At 39.5% G+C, this 11,737-nt stretch overlaps 2 protein-coding genes across 21 annotated transcripts in view; both read right to left on the reverse strand.

The window, feature by feature from the left end:
• The window catches only part of cntn1a (contactin 1a), a 56,828-nt gene extending 52,488 nt beyond the window's left edge, over positions 1–4,340 (reverse strand). Inside the window, exon 1 of the mRNA XM_067500290.1 lies at positions 4,144–4,340. The gene's annotated coding sequence lies outside the window, so the exon portion shown is untranslated. The remainder of the gene's footprint in view (positions 1–4,143) is intronic.
• Positions 4,341–9,544: 5,204 nt separating this feature from the next.
• The window catches only part of LOC137125738 (neuronal cell adhesion molecule-like), a 72,623-nt gene continuing 70,430 nt past the window's right edge, over positions 9,545–11,737 (reverse strand). For all 20 annotated transcript variants that reach the window (XM_067501655.1, XM_067501659.1, XM_067501656.1 and 17 more), the window contains one exon: positions 9,545–11,633. In XM_067501655.1, the coding sequence (XP_067357756.1) occupies positions 11,387–11,633 (247 nt within the window). In that variant the 3' untranslated portion in view covers positions 9,545–11,386. The remainder of the gene's footprint in view (positions 11,634–11,737) is intronic.

Genomic DNA, 11,737 nt, shown 5'->3' on the forward strand with positions numbered 1-11,737 from the left:
TCTTTCTTCTCTTGCTCCTCTGCTTTCTGCTTTCTGAGGTATTTACTAAGCATGCAATCACTTAGGACTGTCTACCCAATGTATTTATGGATCTTTGTTGTTTCATTCTGAGTCGTGGCTCCAACGCTCACCAGTTGTTGGCCTTCTCCCTTCCGCTTACTGTTCAGTCTTACGCTTTGGATTATGTATCTATGTATTGTAAGGAGCTTCCTTGTTTGTGATGTCATTGTCCTCTATCTTCTCTTTTGGCCAGCTTATCAGGGTGTAGGTGTTGATGGCCCAGACCTTGTTCTCCCATTAAGCTGACTTCTCATGACTCAGCTTACTCTCGATAGGTTTTTAGCAGTTGCTTCTTTTCTTGTGGCTTCTTTATTGTTCCCATTTGCCTGTGCATTCTCAGTGTACTTGCAGCTGTCCTGAACATCTGCTATTTTGTCTTCAAGTACTAAATTGTCATTGGGTGGGATGTGGGGTACACCCTGAACAGGTAGCACACGTCACACCTATTTTATTAGTACTATTTACATAAGACAATAATCTGTTTTACATAACTGCTCAATATTATCGTTTAGGTTTCTTTCAATTAACTTAATACCAAACATAGTTGTATATCATTAATAATCGTGTAATCTGTTGCCTAAATTCAGGGATGTGGTATCTTTTCTTACAGTGCGGTCAGTAAATTAATAATGAATCTTTATAGCTATAAATAGACAAAAGCCAGCAGGTGATATCGAGTACCTCTATTTTTATCTTCGGCATTGTGCAGCATTTCTGTAAATCACCAGGATTACAGGCTGTTTTATCACAATTATAATTGTGGAAGATTTGAATCAGACTTCAGAAAAACAAGTTGAGCCTTAATTATGCACATACGCATGCATTAGCGCACGCACACACACACACACACACACACAAACCCACACACACTCACACCGGCACAATAATACAGTGTGGCTGAAAAAGTTTTTACATGGGGTCTTACATTAAAAGTAAGTCTGAAGTGCCAGAGTACGCAACTGTAATAGCTATACTTATATGTAGATTACAAAATTTGTAACAAAATACTATTTTTATCGCAAATTACATTGTTAACTGTTGTATAGATTGTTTTTGTTGGTCTATATAACAACAACTATATAACAACGTAAAATCATGAAAACACATGGTGACTTCAAAGAAAAATATATTTATTTACATTTCAGGATCTAAAAGTTGGTGTTTTTAACTTGAAAAAATAAAAATACCTTTTAAAAAACGTTTCTTTCAATTGACTAATGAAGTAATCATTACGGCTCTAACCTGCACAGCTCTCTTTTTGTCCTAAACACTTTACGCTCAACAAAGCCAAAACGCATCCCTTTTTCTCCAACAATAACATATATTCTACTTAATGCACTTACACATTACTTTAATTATACTTTGAATGCAATGTCTACCATTACACAATTTAGATGCAAGATCAACAAGTGGGATACAAATGTGCACGAGGCCTGTGAGGTTTTCCCACTTAGCTCTGTCTCTCCACGCAAGACCTGTAGGGTCATGTGCAAGTGAACAATCAATGACAGCCCTAGTGCAAACTGTACTCCACAGTGAACGGTGGCAGAGGGGGACTGAGACCCTTTCTTCTCATTAGGCATGAACAGAGGAGAGGTCTGTCACCAGGCAAAGACAGAAGACGTCATCTCTCTACCTCACTGTCGTACCATTGGTGAATCTCACTATTGAATGCCAGTGTGAGCAATGCTGAGCAATCTAAAGGAGCAGTTGAACGAGAGTTTCACATGTTTTGACAGCAAACACAGTCTCAGCAAAAAATGACGTTTTTGTGAGTAATGTTTAAATGCATAGTGTAGTTGCTTTGCTATATCATCTCCTAGTGCATCTATTTTAACATTGAAAAAAGTCTACAGCGTGTATTTCCTTAGCCTAACTAAACATGCACTCGGTGTGACAGAATGAACGGTGCCTAACAAACTCTAGTCTAGTCTTTAAAATCAGACACAAAATCTTTTGTCCTCCATCCAACGCTTTTAGTCTTTGGCCAGTAATGTTTTGCCCAGGGTTTGGAAGGACATCTGGAAACAAATCTTATCTCCTAGAACAACTATAAAATTACCTTAATCTTACATGGCAAAGATCCAAATGTCTGTTTTGAGTATCACAAACATGATGATTGAATTAAATTGTAGAGTTTAAAGGACACAAAGAAAAAAGATGATTCATTGTCTTGTAAATATATATTTAAAAAAAAAAAACTTACCAGATGAATATTTTTCTCTCCCTGATAGTAACATTCATAAGTTACATGCTGATTGAGGTGGAGATTGGGAGGATAAAGACAGCTCTATTTTCTTCCTTGGGTGAGGTTAGATCAATACATGACGTGTGTGTGACTGAAGATTCAAACCAAAGCAGAAGTAAGTGTATGGTTTCGTTAACTTATTTGACTGTGAAGATAATGGAGGCTGAGACTGAAGCCTTGAAATGCATTAAGCCATAATCCACATCTTGCATTGTTACATACAGATGTTCTCATCATGCAGCCCCAGCAATGTGCAGGCAGGGAAAAGGTTAAAAAATATCTAAACTCCATATAATGTAGAGCATGATGCTGCTTTGCACACAGTGGGCTATCCTACATTTAAATCCCATAAATTCATTCACCTAGCATAAAGGAGAAGGCTTCTCCTCAGGTACACGGAACAACACAGGATGCATCAGCAGCAGTCAAGCTTTCAAGATTCATAAAGTGCTCCAGCTGACAGGTGGCCATAGAATCCCTTTGACATTTTGTGCCACATTCATGGCCCCAATGTCAGTCAGGACACACACAAGATGAAGAATTATCACACGTGGATGGGAATGACCAAATTATAGTCCTCAACAGATCCCAATTTTAATTGAAAAACCCGCAATATAAAATTCCCTGGGACCAATACGCTAAATAACAGATGATGATCCAGTAAGCCTAAAAGCTAAACAGCATAAAAAATAATTAAATCAATAAAACTACACATGCCATTTTTTATTCTGGTCTCATGCAAATTTTATTATTAATTACTAATACAAGATTATTGTACTAGACCACAGTGGATAGTTGTGGTGGCTTGGTTCATGAAAGCATACTGAAGGCTATTTAATAGCATATAACTGTGCTTCATCCAAAGCAATTACATGTATATCTTGAGACGCCGACGGACTACTCACGGTGACCATAGACCCTGCAGCTATCAACTGAGATAAGACTTGAAAAAAAAAACATACTCCACCAATGATTTCATACAGATCTAGAATATCATGGCAATAATTTCCCCATATTTTGTTGCCTTTAAAAAGCATATAAGCACGTCCCCCCATCACACTTCTTCCCGATTTAACTACACAATGAAGACCTCCTTAAAAGTCTCTCTAGGCCCCCTGAAAGACACCAAACCTTGGCTACATGTAGTCTTGGTCTATCGAGACAGGACGCGCCTATGACACCGGTCTGGAACCTGACACCCTGACAGAATAAACCTGCGATAGGCCGTTCGTAAGCTCCTCCGCTCAATCTGACAGCAAAGACGACAGAGCCAATTGATAACACCTCAATTAATCACACACCTTTGACATGCGTTTTTAGTTCCGCTGCAGATGAAAGTGTTTGCAGCCGCGCTTCCTAATCTCTTGGCTTCAAGGCAGGCGGCAATTTAAATCATCGGTATGTGGGATCAGGCTATGGCCTCTGGTGTGGACCAGTTAATGAATTCAATAAATACATTTATTTGACGCACACGAGTTACATGGGGTTCAAATATTCCAAAACCAGCACATCTCCACTGTGCATCGATCATTATTAGGAGGTAAGTGCAAGCCAAGGATGTGCAGCAGATCATGTAACAGCATCATCCCCACACACAGTATCTCCGTGCATCTGTCATTACGACACAGAAATGTTAAATGTGGTTCCTTCCTTCGCAAATTGTTAACAGTTCTGCATTGCGGAGGGCAGAACAAGCTTCATGCGACCCACTCAGACTGTTGTAAACAACATTGATTTCCCAGCTGTCAAAAACGCAGCGCCTTGCTCCTGTGGTAATTATGTCAAACACTCAGTTTTCACTATGTCTGTCTGCCCGGTGCCGACCGTGTCCTTACCTTTCGCAGCGGGCAAATGCGTCCGTCCGTGTGCCCTTCAGGATGCTCACACCTGCTCAGCACCGCATCGCCGAGCGCTTAAGAGCGGGGGGGAAGAAATTGACAGAGCCACGGTCCCGTCCCCGTGGATAGGAGGAAGGTTTATGATGAGAAACTTAGGGGGGCGCTAGACCCTCTTTTTCCACAGGGGTGGCTCCCACAGTAGTCTCTGTCCTCCTCAGCCCCATCACAGGCTCCCCCCCAGCACAAGCAGATCACATGACCAACCTTTAAAAAAGTTGATACTCATACAGCCTTTAGTCTGTTCAGATTTTCAAGAAAATGTATAAAAACAAGACACTGTTCATCTTTAGCTCTTATATCTATTAGTCAGTACTGACCTCATTTGCCCCATTGTCATTAAACCATCAAAAGGGTTTATTATATCAATGGGGTCTTCTTATTAGTCCTCTCATCAACAGACCGTCCTTCTGCCTTCATACTTCGACCACTTTGATGTTTCCTTGTCTATTCAAAGGAAGCCATACAAACAGCTACACTACTGTAACTTAAATGTCACCACCAGAAGCAAAAATCATAAAACTCTCGTTGTTCCGGTTCGCTTCTGACTTGCCGAAAGAAAGAGTTGAAAGACAGTTAACTGAGCTATTTGCAGCTGAGATCAGCGTTTAGCTAACCTCAGGCTAGTTAGCTACAGTAGCTATCTTTAGCTACTTTTATTTTCTCCAGATGAAACGATACTCTTCTTGGCTTGGTTCCGTTATATTCATGCTCTCTTCTGCAAAGAACCAAAAGCCATTATGCTTTACGTTGGTGTGACATTTATAGCCTCACTGTTCCTCGTGTTGGGACTGAATTAAGGAAGCGAGCATTCAGTTTTGCTTGGAATAATCTTCAAACAGAGCTAAAGATATCAGACCTCATTTCACTTGAAGCCTTCCGTTCTTTCCTAATCACCAAACAACGAGAATCCACTGGACACTGTTTGTCTTTTGAAATTGTGCTCAACTTCTGCTCTTTGCTATGAAAAACTGTATGCAATACCAAAATTATTGTTTATTGTAATTTATTGTTTGTAATATGTACTTAAAACTGCATTCATTTTATTATGACGTGTGCTGCTGACCTCTTGGCCAGGTCGCCCTTGGAAACGAGACCTCGATCTCAATGGGTTTTATCTGGTTAAATAAAGGTTAAATAAAAATAAATAAATACATAAAAATGATATGCAACTCATATATTATATTATACTGTACATATCAGTAGTTTAGTTGCTAGCGTCAACTAAAATCCACATAAGATTTGACACTGCTTGGTGTTGGGTTTCCACGTGTAACCTTACAGTTTGTCAGTTGCTGTAGCCACGCAGTAAATCTGAAGTCACCAAAGTAAAAGCAAATAGATGCAAAAAAGGATTTTTAAAGTACTTAATGCTGATGCAGTAGTTTAGTAAATATATTTAGTGTCAGCTCCTTCTGTGCTAACACTGTCTTGAATTTATAGCCTCTGTGGTCATTAACTGTTGCTATCTCATAGATTTAAAATGGTTTTATGTGATTTCTTTGCTTCCTCCCATTAGGAGCATAACTTTGTAACATCTTCATTTCCTGCCCACCAGTTGTCCTCAGTGTCCTTACCTGGCCAATCTTTGGTCAAAACACTTGCTTCTAATTTGTCCTTAGTTCCAATATAATAAACTCGTCTTCTGACCAGGCATTTCCCTTTTTGCCAGATTGTTTCAGTTCTTGCTTCTCGTCTCTACCTACCTTACTTTCTTTAATGTGTGCAGCTGTCTTCTTCAGTGAGTTCCTACCTCAGCGTTGTCATTCAAGTTTCACACAGAATAAATGCACAAATGGTGGGTGATGTGCATTCTACATATAAACCTGTGTTATTCTCCAAACGATTGCATTTTATTGCACACTGCAGTATGACATGCATTATTAGCAGCTCAAGCTAGAAACTACTTTTAAAGAAAAACTCACAGTAAAAACTGACAGTGAGGTTTGTGATTTATTGAGAGGAGTGTTTGTTTTTTTCCGGAGAAACAATTTTTTTTTTTTTGGTTTTAGCAAAAGCACTAAGACCCTGTGCAGATGAATTGATCTACAAAACTACACAGACTGACTCTAGGGGAAAAAAAGTGTGGCTGCCTCCTGCATGTTAACTGTAAGCCTGTTTTTCATCAGACAGATATCAAAAGGGCACCACTACTAATTACAATGCCTTGCCCATGTGTGAGTCCAAACATGAGACCACCTCAATCCCCTGGGATTAGATTTAATTCTTGGATGTAAATACCACACAGCAAATAATAATCTGCTGTGGCAGCGGCCCATAAATAATGCAGGAATCTTTGAAAAAAAAGAGCAGGGTAGAATTAACCGAAGGACTTGGGCTTCTTGCATGAATTTGGGAGAACATAGCGAAGAATTACTCGTTAAGGTAATCAAAAAGCGACTTTACAAGAAGGTTATACGACTGTATCACAACCAGCCTTGCTGCTTTGTTTATTAAGGCTGTTGTTATTATTCATACTTTTCATCAAAAAATGGATTTAATTATTAATGCACAATAAAAACAACCTAACTTAACAGGCATGCATTAGAAAAAGATGCCACAAAACAGCTAAGCCATAACTAGAGTTGCATAATACGGGTCCCACAAAGATCTTATTTTGTGCGTGGGTTATCCAAGATCTAGGTGTATTCAACTCAGAGACAAACACTTTTGTTCCTCTTACAACATGGCAGTGCAAATAGAGACAGATTCTGCTGGTGAATAACACAGTTACAAGGCCGGTCTCTGGGGTGGATAAGAGGAACAGCAAACACCCTGCTGTCTGGAGAAAAGAATGGGTGGGTGTCATCTATCAGCCTAGCCGAGGTAGGGGAAATGGTGGGGGGGGATGTGATTTAGTCTCAGTGATCTCCATGGGGGCTCATGTAAAATATAACCCCCCACCCAGTCCAAATACACATGACACATGGCGGGGGGCACTTGGGGAATAGGAATTGAGCTGTGGAGAGGATTATAATACTGGTGCTATCGTGATAAAAAGAAAGAGGGTGTTTGGTAGAGAGTGTCAGATCGATTGAACAAAGCTCTCACTCTCACTTTATATACATCCAACTGGAATGTGATGATAACAACCACCATATCAGCACATCACCCCTATCCCCCCTTGGATTTACAGAAACACGGGCAAAAAATTATTACCTGGATGAGGTGGTTTTCCTCCTACAGTAAATTTTTTCAGTTTCAGGCCAAAGCAAACCTGCGGAAGTGTAAGTGTGTGTTGGCAAACCATTCGTCAGCCATATGATAATGTCACAGAGTAATCATAAACAATTACACGTAGCTTCCAGAGCATAAGAAAAGGGCAAATTTACATAAAGGCAGAAAGGCTCTTCCACTTACATACAAAGAATAGACGCCCAGAAGCTCTGTACTTATAAATACCAGAAACTAAATGATAGTGGTTTTCTAATACCTGTCGTTTATATCACTTTTTTCTGATTATTGTCAAAGTGGTTTTCTTGTAGACGCTGAAAGATCCTCTTGCATATCTGAAATATAAATTACCGTATGTGCTTTAAGGCCATTTTGTTTGGAAACAGGACACCACAGCTAGTGTAATCTTTTTTCCCACATTGAAAGCAGGCTGTGTATAGACATGAATCCAGCTGTAGGTCAATTAGGAGCAGTAAATCAAGGAGTTAGACACAGAGGACGTGGGAATGGACAATGGATGCTATGGCAGACGTACAGTCGGCACGGGATGAATCCACTGAGGATTGGGTGGGGATGGGGGGTGGGGGTCAGAGTGGAGCAGCAGGAGGTTGGGGGTGGAGTTCAGGAGGGTAATGGGGCAGCTGTGTGTTTGGTGGCAATGATCACCAATCAAAGGACAAATAATGTGATTCAGTGGCAATGAAAATAAAGAGCTAAGCCTCTTACAAGAAGCCTTTGTAATTTAAGGCTGTGGATGTCAACAGAGGGCCAAACATTACACTTGGTAGGCTACATGTCAATATGAGATATTGATGCATATTTTTATGACCAAACTGTATATGTTTCTTGAAATTGTATAGCAATAAAATATATTCAATAACCATATTACTTATTATAGTTTGAGTCATGTGTATTGAATGATATTTCATATTCAGTGCCTGTAAAGGCCTTTTGCTTTTCACACAGCCAGTGTAATTGTTGTGGGTCATTTCACTAGGTGGCAGTAAAAGCAAGAGGAAAAATCTGTGAAACACAAGCAAATTGAAGAATCGTTGTCCATTAGCTGATAATCCTGAGGTCTTTGGCAACATTGCTGGTGACAGTGTTAGTCGATTGTTTTTGTTGAAACAAAATAGTCTTTATTCTAACCAGCTGCAGGTCACACTGACGCACTCACCTGTCATTAAACTCTCCTGGTTTCAATTGGAAAAGAGACATTATCAATCCCAATTCATCAACATGTGGAGCAGCAATATACCTGTAATTGCCGCTCTTTATTAACTGCAAACAGTTCTGGGCAATATCCCCAAACAACTTTACCTGGGGAAAGAAATTAATGTACCTGAATGAGCAGAAGGCTGTATTTTCAAGACACTAGACACCAGACTTCTCACTTCCTGACACCATTGCTGTGTGATATTGCACCAGATGGTGGACCGCTCACTCGCATTTACCGTGACAATATGACTGGAATGGAAGTGGAATAGCCCAAAGTGACACACAAAAAGATGGAACCCAGCTGTCGTGTTCCATAAGGCCTTTCTATAGCTGCTTGACATTAAGGAGCCGGAGGCAGGTGTAGGCATCCATACTTAGACAGGCCCCCAGTTTTTGGGTGATCTAAGTGTACAGTGTGTGGGGTGTACACATTTGTATAAACTTGTCTTGTCTATTGGTCCAGTGCCAACACAGAAACACATTATGCTACAAAGAAACTAAGTAGGTAGTAGTACCTTTAAGTCATGAGTATTTCCATTTATGCTACCTTGAACATCTGCTCCACTACATTTCAGTGGACTAGACTGGCCTCCAAAAACACTTTAAACATATAATAAGGTAATTACATTTTTGTGTTTCCCACGATCTGTTTATGGCTTTTCAGCCGCATAGTTACACGAGGATTGTTAGTACATAGTGTACATTTACTTAATTGCAATTAAAAGTCCAAATTGTGCTTAAGTCATTTCAAATTGTGGAATTGATCATTTCACTCATGCATACCTACTCAATATTTTTGTTGGTTCTCATTTGTACAGTGAGAGAATGGGCTGTGGCTGGCATTATGGAATAGCAAATAGCAAAGTTATGTGAAATAATTTATGTTTGCACTAAGCATGCATATTACTTCAGGGTAATAACAATTTTGTGTAAAGAGTCTGAAACTTAGTTAAAGCAGATAATATTTATTCATTCATTATATTTCCAGTAGCTTTGATTTTATACTTGCACTAAAAAAAAAAAACTTAAATAGAGACAAAGACAATATTTGTTAGTACAAATCTGCTTCATAAATACAAAATATTTTGCAATACTGTCACAAAAGAGCATAATTTTAGTAGTATACTGAGTCGGCCCAGAACCAAAACAAATCTAAATAACTTTGTGCATCAATTATCCCTAAAGATACAATACCAAAGTTACTCATTAACTAAAATTCTGATTTTAAATGTATATGAACTTTTCTGTCCAGTTACGTACAGTACAATTGTAGTCTGGGCACAGCAAGAAAAAAAAAAAGAGGAAAAAAATATATATGTGAAGTCTATACTTAATACAGTCCTATCAACAAGTTAAACCACACCATGCACAATATTGCCTCTTAGGCTGCCATAATAAGCTTGCTTGTCCCTGTACAATCATTCAAGGTATTTACAAATTGAACAAATATTCTACATGTCTTAAAAAAAAAATAAAACTTGATGCAAGTTAAGAAAAAAGAAATCTTGATCCATCCAAAGGCCCTCAAGTTATAGTTAGTCCAAGTGAACAATTTCTGCGTAATAGGAACTGAATAATGTAGAGTACCTGCACACACACACACACACACACACACACTCATCTACACTATAAAGTGATCTCCATACATTCATACACTGCAACTCCACAGAAATATAATGAGGTACTCCGCATAATAACTGCAGACTTTATGCACAATAAATGGTTTTAACAGTATTTTAGTCTAATCCAATGTGGGTGTGTGTTTGACTTCTTGGAGGAATAAAAGCCAGTGTTGTTTCTCAAGGCACTGGGGAGGTATCTTCAAAAAAGTGTGTGAATTATTTTTCCCTCCAAAGATTCCTCTTCTCAAGTGTGTCTTACCATCCCTTGGATGTGGCTGCTGCAGTCTCACTACTGTCTTTGTTCTAAAGGCTGAGCAGTGCAAACAGAATGGAATCGCTGAATTATTGTTTTGAAGAAAAGGCACTACCTGCTGAAGGAGCACTGCAGGGACTGAGGCAAGCTGTCATATCCTTAGCGTTTCCCACTGATCCCCATATCAAGCTCAATAGGAGGAGGTCACATGCAGGGCAAAGGTCATGAGGTCATCTGACATGCCATGCAGCTTTTCTGCTTTCTCCTTCGTAGGTGCAGTTGGACAGGTGTTAACACATGAGGATGTATAAATGCAGCTATTTCAGGCGTGGTGCCAGCACTGCACCACATATTCAATTTACAGATAGCTTGCTGTATATACAGTATACATACTAGTATACATACTATACATGTTCTGCCTCGTACTGTAAAAGTATGATGGAATTACATGAATATATTTCAGAATTTAATACAGATTCCTGTACAAGCTACTGTGTAGGAAAAATAAATGAAGTCATTGTAATTTACTGTAGACACAGAATACTATTTGAACATATGGTGGTAGATTAATATAATAACTAACAAATGGATGAGCACTGCGTAGTCCGCAAGAGAATCCTGGTACAGTAGGAATAAACCACTTGTTAATATCAAAGTGTTAATATATGAATTTAGATCATATCAGGTGTTTCATGCATGGTTAAAATCAAATGTGTGTTTAAGCTATAAAGAGCATTGGGTTTCCATGCCTCTGCGTAACAATTAACACTGAAACCAAATGTGAGAGCTGAATTGTCTGTTTTTTTTATGTGTGGTACTGGGGATGGGCGTGTGATGATAAAGCCATTCGGTGTAAGATAAATGTGGGGGCTGAGCAGTCGGTGCAGCACCTCATACTGAGGTGAGGACTGATTGGCTACACAAATGAGTTCAAGGAGTTCATAGCATTAATAGGGGAGGGGGCTTCAGAGCTCTCATGGCCCTCACCAGTGTCCCTGCTGGCACGCTTTCCACTATACTGGCCGATAAATGAGCCATCCTCGTTGAATTGTCCATCTCCTCCTTCCCCGTAGTCAACTAAACTGTCGTCACTGTCGTCTCTCTTAACCGTCCCATTAGACGGCGTGCGGCTCCCTTTTAAGGGTTTATGGTCTTCATTGTCACTGAAGGAGAAAATAACATGCAGGTGTTACAAATGAGATGACGTGACAGGTGCAACAAGGAGATTAGTGATCGCTTTTTTAGAAGGAGCACTAAACTGCCAATG

Source organism: Channa argus, chromosome 4 (genome assembly GCF_033026475.1).
Source record: "Channa argus isolate prfri chromosome 4, Channa argus male v1.0, whole genome shotgun sequence".
Taxonomy (NCBI): domain Eukaryota; kingdom Metazoa; phylum Chordata; class Actinopteri; order Anabantiformes; family Channidae; genus Channa; species Channa argus.